Source organism: Geotrypetes seraphini, chromosome 5, assembly GCF_902459505.1.
Source record: "Geotrypetes seraphini chromosome 5, aGeoSer1.1, whole genome shotgun sequence".
NCBI lineage: Eukaryota > Metazoa > Chordata > Amphibia > Gymnophiona > Dermophiidae > Geotrypetes > Geotrypetes seraphini.
This window is the reverse complement of record NC_047088.1, coordinates 231,633,073-231,647,372: the sequence shown is the minus strand read 5'-3', so window position 1 is coordinate 231,647,372 and position 14,300 is coordinate 231,633,073. Positions and strand designations below refer to the sequence as shown.

At 43.3% G+C, this 14,300-nt stretch overlaps 1 protein-coding gene across 1 annotated transcript in view; it reads right to left on the bottom strand.

Annotated features, from left to right (window-relative positions):
- The window catches only part of LRP1B (LDL receptor related protein 1B), a 1,445,547-nt gene that overhangs the window by 783,226 nt on the left and 648,021 nt on the right, over positions 1–14,300 (bottom strand). The window contains exon 19 of the mRNA XM_033944130.1: positions 2,892–3,074. Coding sequence (XP_033800021.1) covers positions 2,892–3,074 — 183 coding nt within the window. The remainder of the gene's footprint in view (positions 1–2,891; positions 3,075–14,300) is intronic.

The window sequence follows — 14,300 nt, the reverse complement described above, 5'->3', positions numbered from 1 at the left end:
AGTCTTCTAAAAAGCTTCCGTGCCCATTACCCTGTCTCCCAGGCTCTAGTGTCAGCTCACTGCTTATAGTCAAACGTCGTGTCTTCAAGGAGCAGATGCTAGCGTTCAAATCCTTGTATGACATGTCGCCGGGCAATGTGACGGCTAAACTTTCTCCATATGTGCCGAACTGATCCCTCCGTTCCCAGGATGAAATACACCTCAAAATGCCCCCTGGCCGTGTCTGTCAACTGCAAAACGCCAAACGAAGGTCATACTCCTACTTCATACCGAGCCACTGGAATCGAATGCCCCTGAAGATCAGATCCCTTGAAGGATTCCTCAACTTTAGGAAAGCAATAAAAACATACCTCTTCACCTAAACTCCTGCCCTTGACCGATGGACTACAAAGAAATGTATATTGGTACCAGAACCAGTATGTGTCACATAAGGAAAAACTGTATTGTAAAATATTGCATTGTAATTATGGAAATCTTGCACTGTAAACTGTCCATGTGTGTCAAATTAGGATAAAACTTGTACTTGAAATCTTTCACTTAAGGATAACTATGGCAAATTGTAACTGGTAAATTGTATTTTATATATATTAATATTAGACTCAAGTATGTATCAAGTTATGATAAAAACTTGTATCATAAACTTGTACTGAAATTATGTATTATGAAACCTGTAATTCGTTCTGATCTCTTTGGGAACAACGGGATATAAAATGAATAAAATAAAATAAATATGCACTGCTAGCTGTCAGGGTCCTAGGTGCTTATTTTTTTTTTTTTTTAATGAGGGTTTATTTGGATTTTAATGGCGTTTTAATGGTTAATTATTGCACCACTTAAACCCAATTAAACCAATTAAGGTCTCCTTTTACAAAGCCACGTTAGTGGTTTAACGCACGTAATATCGCATGTTAAATTGCCAACCGCGCTAGATGCTAACGCCAGTATTAAGCTGGCATTATTCTAGCTGCGTAGCATGGGTTTAGCGCGCGCTAAAAAGCTGTGTGCACTAAAACCGCTAACGCGGCTTCGTAAAAGGAGCCCTAAGTTAGGTGGCGGTAGGGTGGCTACCTCCGCCTAACTTGTGGCAGCTTTTGTAGAATCTGGCCTTAACTGCCCAATTCTATAATGACAATTACACCCATAATTGCAGTTACAGAATACTAGCATAAGTTGGCATTTTCATCAGTTAAATGCCTGGTATAAATGAGCATGCCTAAATGTTGCAGTTGCATGGATAAGTGCTAATATTCTATAACTTACACATAACTTACAAGCCACGCCCCAGATTACCCATGCATCCGCCTCCTTTGTACATTAGTTATGCTTTATTGAACTTAAGTGTTCATTTTCTAGACTAGCACTTAAGTGCAATCACTTGCATAACTGCAAATTAGTGGCATATTAATGCCAATTTAAATGTTGTACTTAATGCCTTTCAGTGCCTAATTTAATAATTGTGTTATGCATCTAACAGTGTTCTTCAACTACCGGTCCATGGACCAGTGCCGGTCAACATAAATTTCCTGCCGGTCCAAAGGGCCAGCACGTGCATCAGGCCCAAAACAGTGTTCTTCATGGTGCGATCAATGCGGCGTTATCTTCGAACCAGCTCCCTCTTCCTAATTGATTCAGTGCACAAAGCCACGAGCAGTGGCTCCTATGGGCATCCTGCGCCTGAACCGGAAGCCTTCTCTTTGGCGTGGCAATGTCAGAGGGAAGGCTTCCAGATGAGGCACGGGACATGCAAGGTGCAATCAGTACTATTATGGGGGCGGGGTCTGGGGTGGAGATTGGGTAGAGATGGATGGGGTCTGGCCCACGACTTAGCCCAGTATTCTTCAACCGCCGGTCTACAAAATAATTATTTTATTTCTGCCGGTCCATAGATGTAAAAAGGTTGAAAAACACTGCTCTATAAATTGAGCATGTAATTCTATGTGCTAAACACAAAATTACACACTCAGGGCCCCTTTTACAAAGCTGCAGAAATGATGCTGCTGCGATAAATGCACAGAAGCCCATTTAATTCCTATGGGCTTTGGTGTATTTACAGCAGCAGTATTGTGACTGTGGCTTTGTAAAAAAGGCTCTCAGTTTTCTAGAATCCAGGGGCTAATGGACAGATTCGGAACTCATGACTGCAAGTGCATGGCCAATTTACTGTAACACTTTCTCTTTGTTTTATTTTTATGTGCACCACAATTAAGACTTTACAGGCCATTTGAGCAGTGTATCAATGTAATAAAGACTAATGACTGTCCCATGTCTGTTGCTGGAGAGTGTAGGGGCTGATACAGGAAAGGAGAACAGTCACCAATGGTATTAATTGGAGGCTCGTTGCTGTACGTATTTTATTTTAACTTAACATTTGTATTCTGCATTGATGATGTGAGGGTGAATGATCCAGTTTTAAAGCACTTATTCCAACTAACCCCCTGTTCTACTAAGGTGCACTATGCATTTTAGCGCACGGTAAACATACGTGTGCGCTAACTGCTAACACATTCACAGACTAACATGCACCCGTGTGCGTTTAGCGTGTGGTTAGCGCACACGCTAAAACGCTTAGCACACCTTTGTAAAAGGAGCCCTTAGAAAGAAATGCAAAGGAGTAGAAGGAACCTGTCACATTAACTCCATCACCCCCCAAAACATTTCACATCGGTAAAGAGGAGCAAAAACCAGGGAAACGTAGTTCATTCTATACCACCTCTTCAAGAATGCTTTCAACTCCTAACTCCTCTCAACTCACCCATCCCCAACCCTTTATGTCCTGTCTGTCTGTCCAAGTTAGATTGTAAGCTCTTCCAAGCAGGGACCGTCTATTAAATGTCAAAATGTACAGCACTGCGCATGCCTTTCAACGCTATATAAGTGATAAATAGTAATACCTGTAGTTTTACAAGAAAACTTTGTCTTTTCATCACACATGCGTAGTGTCCCATTGCAGCCCTTCTCATCGCTTCCATCTTCACAATCTTTTTCACCGTCGCAGCGCCAAAGCTCAGGAATACAATTCCAGTCAGGATGACACTGAAATTCAGTTCCACTGCATCCTCCTGTTCGAGCAGTCGCTTCAACAGAACACAGCCAACGCAAATGCCATGTTAATGAAAGTGACTGACCTCATTTCATAATATATTTTAATAGTCTGGAACAATAACAAAAAAGCTTGGCACACATATATCCCACTCTTCATCTTATATTCTAAAAGGGGAACATATATGTCTGGCGTGTACTATAGAAAAAATGGCATCAAAGATTGAAAACATTAGCAACAATATATACAATTTTCTTTCTATAATGCCTCAATAAGCTGAACAGACACCTTAAATATATAAACATTATTTTAATCATTATCCCTGTAATTCTATGCACGCATTTCTGCAATTAGGGCACAATTCTATATATGTCGCTTAAAATCTTGCCACTGAAAAGGACAGCACTTAATGCAATTCTATATATCTCCTCTGGAGTTAGGTGCAATTTATAGAATCACATGTAGTAACCATATGAGTGATTAACATATAGGCACAGCCAATTATGCCAATGAAAACCATGCCTGCGCCAAAGTTGTGCACAAATGGGACATATTCTATAAAAGTGCGCTTAACTTTTGGAACGCCCACAACCTGCCCATGCTCCTCCCCTGCCCACGCCCCCTTTTGATAACTGCACACTAGAATTTACACATATCACTTTAGAGTATGCTTAGAAAGTTGTCTGCATACATTCTAATTAGTGGAAATTATCATTTGTTAATTGACACTTATCAGTACTGCTTGGCTTAACATAACATAAGAACATAAGCAATGCCTCTGCTGGGTCAGACCTGAGGTCCATCGCGCCCAGCAGTCTGCTCACGTGGCGGCCCAACAGATCCAGGACCTGTGCAGTAATCCTCTATCTATACCCCTCTATCCCCTTTTCCAGCAGGAAATTGTCCATTACACCCTCTGGAAGCGCATTCCAGGTGTCCACCACACACAGTTAAGTTGTGTATTCAAATCGTCAAGACACACACATTTTTGGGTGCAACATTGGTCACACCATACAGAATCAGGTCCTTAACATGCAAAATTGTGTGATGATTACAGAATATTGGCAGTTACATGGGCAATTGAATGGCAAATTAGGTGCTAATTGGTGCTAATTTGTCATTTTGGCCTGAACGCTATAAATGAGGCTGTTGTCGGTGGCTGCCTTAAAAGCGACTGCCGATCGTGTGCCAATCAAGCGACTGCACCATTTATAGAATCACGCCCTCTGGAAAGGTAGGCACCAGAAACGAAGGCCAAAGTTTTCAAAGCCTACATTTCTGTCGCCTGCTTTTGAGGTGAATCACATCTATAGAGGTGCTTTATGGCACTTAACATCCCGCCTATAGCTCAGCACCTCCGTAGGCACTATTCTGGTGCCATTTTTTTAGGCACCATTAGGCGCTTTGAAATTTTGTTTTAGAAGTTCTTTTAAATGGTGTTTTACACTTAACTTAGGCCTATGTGTGTAACTGCACTTAGTAATCTGAAAGGTTAACACTCCAAAAACTATAGGAAGTAATTATAAAAAATGGCACAAAAAAAATCAACACAAAGCACTATTCTATAAAGGGAACTTGACTAACCCCTACCCCCTTTTACATGACATTACATTACATTAGGGACTTCTATTCCGCCTATACCTTGCAGTTCAAGGAGGATTACAAAAGAGCTAACTGGACATTTCCAGTGAAGTTACAACAGTTTGGGGTTTTTTTGGTTACAAGGGAGGAGAAGTACCTGGATTAATTCTGGAAGAACTTGCAAATTGGATATTAAATTGACTGTACGTTACTGTGTGATATAACAAATAGATTACAGTTAGAGTACAAATAAGATTACGTAACATTACAAAGCCGTATTAGCGTTTTTAGCGCCGGCCTTGGTGGTAACAGCTCAGACGCTCATAGGAATTCTATGAGCATCAGAGCTGTTCTGAGTCCACCCCCAAAACCGCTGGTTTGTAGATACTGTAGGTACTAACTGAACACTTTCAGCGATACTGCTCTTTATCTTTTTTCTTTAAATATGGCAAATTTTCCTTCATTTTTGACAGTGAAATAACTGTATACCAACTATTTCCCTTTTTATTGTATTACGTATAGAATAAATGCCAAAGTGATGTAAAAAAAAAAAATCACTTGAAAGGGAGAAAAACAATTTTTTAATGGAGAATTCAATAACTCAGCATCTACAATTACCTATCCCAGCGTCATTTATATAATTCAAAACAATTTTTTGAGAGGCCATCAGGTGTTTTAAATTTCTTTCTTGAACATAGAACCCTGCACCATAAATTACTGTCCCAAGTTCAAATGTGCTCTTTCAGTCCGTATCATTCATTGCCCGCTCCTTTTACGAAGGCCATGGCGATATTAGCTTTGACACCCATAGAATTCCTATGAGCGTCAGAGCTAATACCATCTCAGCCAGCAATAAAAACGCCTAACACGGCTTTATAAAAAGGGGGGGGGGAGGGGTGTATTTCTTACTTGCATTTTTCCCATATATATATTTTTTAGAAAACTCCAGTAGATGATAGGAATGGCATGATTTTAAAAATATAATAACAATATTCAAAGTTTTGTTTCACTTGCTCATACCTTGTCCAAATGAATGAAGAATACACAGACAAACTTTCTTATATATATTTTAAATTCGTGAACTCACTAGCCGAGATACGTGGCATTTCTCATGTAATGCTAAGTACCTCTGCTAGCGAGTTCATAAATTTAAAAAAAAGATTTGCTTAAAATTGAGCGACAGTCATAAAAATTACAATAATGTTAGAGGTAGACTTTTTCCCCCCCATATGGTCATTTATATTTTCACAATCATTTTTACAACAAGGTGGCTGAATGGTTAAGTGATAATTATATTGATGAAGTCTCAGCAGTAGATGAAATAAAGGGGAAGGGATCAAGATTTGATATACAGCTTGGTTTACAATCAGGTACTCAAGCATTTTCCCCATCCGTCACAGCGGTCTAACACACTATCTACCTGGGGCAGTGAAGGATTAACCTCCTCCCCTCTTTTATCAAACTGCGCTAGAGGGCTGGCACATGCTAGAAACCTCTGGTGCAACTTGATAAAAGGGGCCCTAGGTGACTTGCACAGGGTCACAAGGAGCAGCATGGGATTTGAACCCACAACCTCAGGGTGCTGAGACTGTAGCTCTAACCACTACACCACACTCTCCTAAGTTTTCTACAATTATAGAAAGATGTTGGCCTTATTCATTAAACTTAACTAAACCTTAGGTTTGTATACCGCAACATCTCCACAAGCGTAGAGCTCGGCACGGTTTACAGGGTTAGATTGAAAAGCAGCTACAATGAAGGGTTATAGGAAAGGAGCTAGGAAGATAAAGAGGGACAGGGAACCAAAAAGCGGGAAGTGTTAGAGTTTTGAAAAGAGCCAAGTTTTCAGGTGTTTGCGGAAGGATTGAAGGGAGCTTGAAATTCTGAGCGGGGATGTGAGGTTATTCCAGAGTTCTGTGGTTCTAAAGGATCCTTTTTCCAAGCTGCGGTAAACACTAGTGCATGAGGGCTTACCGTGGGACACTCTGAGGCACCCTGCAGTAAGTTCCAAATGTGCACAAGCAAACCACATGCTAACAATATTTTAGGATTATTCAGTGTCTAGTGGCTGAGTGGTCATTTCTATGCTAATCAGGTGGTGTATCTATATTGCTGTGCACTAAAGAGGAAATTTTATGAAGTCCGTCTAAAGTTAGGTGCACGCATTTAGGCCAAGAAAACCCTAGCCTAAACCGGTTGCGCCTAAAAGTTTGGCTGCTTAGGTGGTGCTAAGCATGATTCTATAAAGTGCACTTATCTTTTATAGAATCACGCTTAGCACAGCACTAGTCGGTGCTGATTTTTTTTTTTGTGTGTGTGTCATTTATGGAATTGGACCTTAAATGATTAGTACAGGATTAGCACGAGAGCCCTACCACCTACAAACTAGGTAGCCACATGCTAATGGCAACATAAGTGTGTGGCCATTCATTTGGAAAATTGAAGATCTGTCATTTTCTAGCAATGGGAAAGACCTGTATAAAGATACACTAATGCCACTTTTTAACCCAACTTTGCACAAGGGCCCCAGAGTTACAGTAATTAAAGTACAATAATTATTTGGTCTTAAATTATTCTATTACAACCCACATTGGTTTAGCTATAATGTTTAGCCATTCACCTTACTTGTATTCTGTAAAAATAGTGCCAGCGTATTTTATTGTTTTGCCAAAAGGCTTGCTTATTTTGCTTCTTGCATAAAAGTATGTCCCCCCCCACACACACACACACAAACACACACTCTCTGTCTCAAGTACTATTTTATACTGAGAGAAGCATGCTTGTTGCCTTCTCTGCCTTTCTAAAGAGGAAAAGTTCTTATGGTGTGCAAACTCTTTCTCTCCCAAGAGAAAAAGGTTTCTGCATTTTCCCTCTGTCTCTAAACAGAAAAAGTTCCTTTTGTGCAATGGATAAAAACCATTTGTGCCTATGTTACTGCTTCTAATGGAAAGATTGTGCCTGATGGTTAAAAGAGAAAGTTTCTCTCTATCATCTTCTTTATACTGTAGATATTGAAGTAAAGGTCAGCCAGTAAGCTGCAGATGGAATTGTTATACGAGATGAATTTAATATACTTGTCATTATCTTAACCTAGGCGTCAAGGGGGTAAGTTTAGAAAGGCTTTTCCCTGTACTGTATATATGAAATATACTGTACAGAACATGTGTAAAATGGTACTTATAACATTACACCTACCCTCCCTCCCCCAAACACACATAAATCTTTGAGTGGTAAAAAGAATAAGTGTACATGTAAAGGACTTGGTTATATGTATATTTAATGGTGTATTGCAGATAGAATATGGGCACAGCCACTATCTAATATAATAAAACCCTAACCCGCGCATGCACAGTTGAAATGGTGTGATCCCTGCTGCCGTGATTTGTGCTTCCGTGCCGTGTCCCATTTGCGGCGCATGCACGGTGGTTGAGCCTGTGGCGGTTTGATTTGCGGCAGTAAGAGGAGCATTGCCATTGCTGACGTCGCTTCCAGCCTAGGGCAGGGAGGGAGGTTTCAACTCGCTGCTCCTGCTTGCTTCGGGCCTTCCTCGCTGCCGGGTCCTGCTCCTGCCTTCGCGCAAAAAGAAAGTAGGAGGGAACCGGCAGCAACGAATGACTGAAGCAAGCAGGAGCAGCAAGTTGTGAATGCTGCGCTGCCGACGGCTATGTGAGACCCGGGAAGAGAGGGGAGGGGGGATGAGAAACGCTACTGATGGCTGGCCTACTACAGGATAGGGGAGCAGGACTGTGCTGCTGGACAGGGGGGAGGTAAAAGGAAGGGAAAAGGGCTCCTGCAAGACAGGGAGAACGGAATGGGTGCTGCTGGACAGGGGGAGCAGGCAAGGGGTGCTGCTACACAGGGAAGGATGGGAGGGAAATGCTGCTGCTGCACAGGGAAGTAGGGGGAGGGAAAGGGGGCCAGGGAGCAAACTTGCTATGCTTTGGAGGGAGGGGTGTGCTGGGAGGAAGGCAGCAATCTTGGTTTGCTCTGGAGGGGGGAGACAGAAGGGGGCCACGGAGAGAGACAGAAAGACAGGCAGGCAGCGCACGAGAATGAAAGACAGACACACACAGAAAGACAACAGGCAGGGAGAGAGACAGAAAGCAAGAAAGACAGACAGACAGGGGGCCAGGGAGAGAGACAAACAGAAAGATTGACAGACAGACAGGGGGGCCAGAGAGACAGACAGACAGACAGCTAACGGCCAAGGAGAGAGAAAGACAAAGAAAAAAAAAATAGACAGACAGCAGCTGAGAGAAAGAGAAAGAAAAAATCCCAGACAGACAGTGACCAAGGAGAGAGAGAGAAAGAAAAAAAGACAGACAGCTCACACGGTAAGTTTTCATTAAATTTTGTGATGTTAAGTCTACACATCTATTCTAGCACCTGTTAATCTAACGGGCTTAAACACTAGTTTAATAATAATCATTTATACAAATGAGGTCTGAGAATTAAGTTCCTCATTACTGAACAGTCACCTTCAAAGTACAGTGCTCCCCCGCGAATTTGCGGTTCACTAATCGCGGACTCATTCATTCGCGGTCTGCTCTGACTGCCTCTTCCTGTAGTAAAGTCAGGCTACACCAATCAAGAGCTGCATGTCAAAACAGCTCCTGATTGGTGTAGCCCAACTTTACTACAGGAAGAGGCAGTCGGGGTAGACCGCAAGTGATTTTCTTTACCCGCCGACACTCCAGCTGCCCTCTCCTGCCTCACCTGTCTTTTGACAGGCGAAAAACCGCATTTACGTTTTTTTTTAATTCGCGGAGGGTCATGAAGCGGAACCCCTGTGAATTTTGGGGGGAGTACTATACTCCCCTTGGGAAGCTAAGCACCGATGCCAGCACCTAGTCCACCCTTCAAAGCCATTTTGGAACTCTTTTTTCTGGAATGGCCATCAGAGCTGTTGTCATATTACCCTTGATGGCCTGAATGTCATCAAAATGTTTTCCTTTCAATAGTTCCTTTATTTTCTGGTAAAGAAAAAAGTAATTGGAGGCCAGATCAGGTGAGTAGGGAGGGTGTTCCAATACAGTTATTTGTTTACTGGCTAGAAACTCCCTCACAAACAGTACTATGAGAACTGGTGCATTGTCGTGATGCAAGAGCCACGAGGGACCATTTTTGCGCACACCTTTCTCATGCCAAGATTTCCAGTTAAGATTTTCCTGTTTCTCTATTGTTGATTACTTGGTCTGCTATGCTTTTCACAGTCAGCTGGCGATTTTGACACACAATTCAACAAATGTTTGTAATGTTTTCATCACTTCTGCTCATTACTGGCCACCCTGACCTCTCTTCATCAGTGACGCGTTCTCTCCCCTCAGAAAAATGTTTAATCCATTCATATACTGTCGTTTCCTTCATGGCATTATCCCCATAAACTAGGACTAACATGTCCCTGATTTCACTTCCACTCTTGCCAAGTTTATCAATAAATTTAGGCCCTCTTATATAAAGGCGCGCTAAGTGTTTTAGCGCTGATTTAGCGCACGCTAAATCAATGCGTGTGCTAACCGCTAATGCACCCATAGGATTAGTGTTTAGCATGTGTTTAGCGCGCTAAAAAGCTTAGCGCACCTTTGTAAAATAGGGGGTTAATGTTTGTTGCTCGAATTCAAGCTCTGACATTCTTGGGGTGGCACACAAAAACATGCAACAACAATAATGAACGCCACTCAGCAAGACACCACCACACGCTGAAACGATAACAGCTGTTAGACACCGATATACCAAGGTTAAAAAACCTTATCAAGTTGTTTGTGTAGTCCTGCCAACGTAAGCCCACGGTGGCAAATTCATGAACTTAATTGTCAGACCTTGTATTCTTTTTGGGGGGACAAATTATCCAAATTGGTTAGTTTCACACACACCATGACGGAAATGAACCTCACTCCTAAAACAGGGCAGGTGGCGTTTGATCTCAGTATGTTAAATTTACTGTGAATGCTCACCAAAGAATTTGCATTGTGCCAAAGAGAGATTCTTTCATGTAATGTATATAGGCAAAATGATGGGCTATATTTCTGTATCTTTCTGCCATTCTTGGTATCAGATGCATCTCTTGGTACTTCAGGATCTTTCCTTTCTCCACAGGAAACACTGACAGCCTGTTTTGCAAAGCCATGCAAGCGGCTGCCACGTGCAACAGCCCCAAAGCCCTTTAAATCTGTATAGGCTTCAGGGCCGTTACCGCGCAGCAGCCGCTAGTGTGGCTTTTATAAAACACTTGGAACCGACACCTCTATAAACAATGTTGGTATTTTTCTCTTTTACCACTATATCTAGTTTTTTTTTGCATCCGGCTTATCACCGGTGAGGATGGGGATGCCCATCTTTGTTTTCCACAGTTCTCTTACGGTCATGATAACCAATGCTTCTCCTGTACATTAGAGCTTCCAATGAATGAGACGTGCACCTTGTTATACCTTTCTGTATTAAACTTTTATGCTAACAGCACTTCAGAGTCAGTCATGAGATGAGTAACTGTTTCTAGCTCTTACTTACAGATGTCTGCTGTACCAGTTGTTGTTTTTTTTTATGCTTGCTGTAAAACATCTTGTCCATAATCTGCTGTCCTGGGTTACAACTATCAATTGCTCAACCTTTGGTTTTAATTCAATTCTTTATCCATGTGTGGTCAACCATGTATCAGCTCTTTATTACTATTATTATTATTATTATTATTTATGAATTACAAACTTAAAGACAATAATTGAATACAGATTCATGAACATCAAGGAAATTACTGTATATAAGGTGAAAAAGATAATCCACAAAAATAGCCACAATAAAGTCCAGCAATCACTTTGGTTCCAAAAACAGAACATTTTTACCACCAAACGAAACACAGCAATTTGCAGGAAATGTTAATATTAAAGTAGCTCCCAGAACGAGGACTCTAGGCTGATATGCCAAAAAGTCCTCCTTCTTCTTTGTGACACTTGTGATATATCAGGAAATAAACAGATTGAGAACCAAGAAATTGCTCATTAATATGCCTGGAATAAGTGTGAAGAATTGGATCTCTATCATGAGTGGTACACTCTCTACCTGAGTTAATAATATCTCATGCAGATATCTCCACACCATATCAACAGCAAGTAGAGAGATCTTGGAAAGTTCAACATTCTCAAATTATTTTTCCTCTGATTATTTTCCATATATTCCAACTTTTTCTGTATATAAGTCCTTTCCTTAATGATATCTACTTCTAACATTTTAATTTGATTAATTTGTTCTTCATGTTTTTTTTAATAATCTCACTGTGTTCTCATAGAATTTCACTTTGAGTATTCACCATGGAGTTGATATTACCACAATCATTCTACAACATAGATACTGCTTTTTTAAGGTTAGAGGCCATAACTTCAATAGCCCTCCACTGTGCATCCATATTAATGTAACCAGGGTTAAAAATTTAATAGCTACTTGAGAAAAAAAACAGGGTTTAAAGAAGTTTTTAAAGGGTTTAATGAAGCAGAGAGGATCTGGAAGGATATATCTGTGTTTTTTTAGTTTTGAGAAGTATGGTTTGTGTATCGTTTGTATTGGTGCAGTTTTGAGGTTTTCTGTTGCTGATCTCTTGCACAGGTCTGCTGTCCTCATGCAGAGATCAGCAAGAACAAGCTCCGATCCTGTATAGGGAGGAGCGAGGCCAAATCGGCCGAAGCCGGAGCGGAAAAGGGGGGGGGAATGGGGGGGGAGGGAGGAGGAGGAGAGGGAACCAATCAGCGAGGGAAAGCCGGGGGGGGGTGGGGGGGGGGTTTAGGAGAAGAAGGGGAAGCGGAAAGGAAGTCGCCCCTTTTCGAACGGAGACACAGGGAGACAGACACGACTTTTACCTTCTTCTCACGCCGAAAAGTTTTAGCCTGCAGGCCACAAGAACTATTCTAGGCAGCAGCCCACCTACAGCGACTTCGCATCTCTCGGAAGCAGGCCCATTGCGACGCCAGCCCATCCACCTTTCTTTGCACTCCTGGTAAGTGTGTGAGGAGTAGGCGGATGAAAAACCGCGGCACCCGCGGCCCTCTAAAGCCCCGATTTTCGCCGCCTGTGGTTTCTGTCCCTCGCGCCGGGAGAGGAGGGAGGGGGCACCCGCTGGGAGCGAGTGCGGCGCCACGTGGCCCGGCGCCGGCCTTTGTCGTCGCTGCGGTGGACCCCTGCGGGGCGTCCGGACCGCCGCCGGCAAGGGCACACAAATATAAATAAATAAATAATAAACCGCCGACCGGAATTTCGACCCCTCACTCCGGGAGGTGGGGGGGGATGGGGCGGCCTGGAAGAGCGACCTGCGGTGCCACGTGGGGGCGGCCGGAACCCGCGATAAGCGAGGTTTCGCTATCACGGGTAGTGGCAGGTAAGCACAGCATATGGGGAGAAGGCTGACATCTTTACAGTGGTTAAGACATGGGGCACGTCGCCTTGCTTGGACGGCAGGGGGCCAGGCCATGATCTTCGCAACAAGGTACCGCTGATGAGGGGACACCTCCTTGAACGGGAAGGGTCCGGCGAGCTGGGGAAGCTTGTGACGGCGCCCCCCATTGTGCGGAATAGAGAGCCAGATGCTGTGCGCCTGACCAGCAGTTACTGATATGTTGCCTGGTGATGTACATTGTGTGTTATGCCATGTTCTGAAGTGCGGTTACAGTGTACAGTTCATCACCGTTCATGCTTGACTATAATGTTACGTTGATAAGTTTGATAACAGTTTATGTAATAGTGCTGTATGGCTGCGGCCAAATAAATTCCACTTGAGTTGACAAAAGCCTGAGTGTCATCATTGTACCACGATAGACCATGAAAGGTAAGCGCAACAGTGCTGAGTGCACGATTTGAGAACAAGCTCCGATCCTGTATAGGGAGGAGCGAGGCCAAATCGGCCGAAGCCGGAGCGGAAAAGGGGGGGGGGAATGGGGGGGGAGGGAGGAGGAGGAGAGGGAACCAATCAGCGAGGGAAAGCCGGGGGTGGGTGGGGGGGGTTTAGGAGAAGAAGGGGAAGCGGAAAGGAAGTCGCCCCTTTTCGAACGGAGACACAGGGAGACAGACGCAACTTCCCTCCCGCCCACCCTTCACTACAGTCGCAGCCAGTCAGGCAGGCAGGGCAGGTAAGCACAGCATATGGGGAGAAGGCTGACATCTTTACAGTGGTTAAGACATGGGGCACGTCGCCTTGCTTGGACGGCAGGGGGCCAGGCCATGATCTTCGCAACAAGGTACCGCTGATGAGGGGACACCTCCTTGAACGGGAAGGGTCCGGCGAGCTGGGGAAGCTTGTGACGGCGCCCCCCATTGTGCGGAATAGAGAGCCAGATGCTGTGCGCCTGACCAGCAGTTACTGATATGTTGCCTGGTGATGTACATTGTGTGTTATGCCATGTTCTGAAGTGCGGTTACAGTGTACAGTTCATCACCGTTCATGCTTGACTATAATGTTACGTTGATAAGTTTGATAACAGTTTATGTAATAGTGCTGTATGGCTGCGGCCAAATAAATTCCACTTGAGTTGACAAAAGCCTGAGTGTCATCATTGTACCACGATAGACCATGAAAGGTAAGCGCAACAGTGCTGAGTGCACGATTTGTCAGCTGTCTGAACATTCTAACTGTGAGATTTGACATTTGGGAGGGTGACTTGGTTCTGTGAGGAGGTGTTTTGGCTTGTGTGGCTCTTGTGAA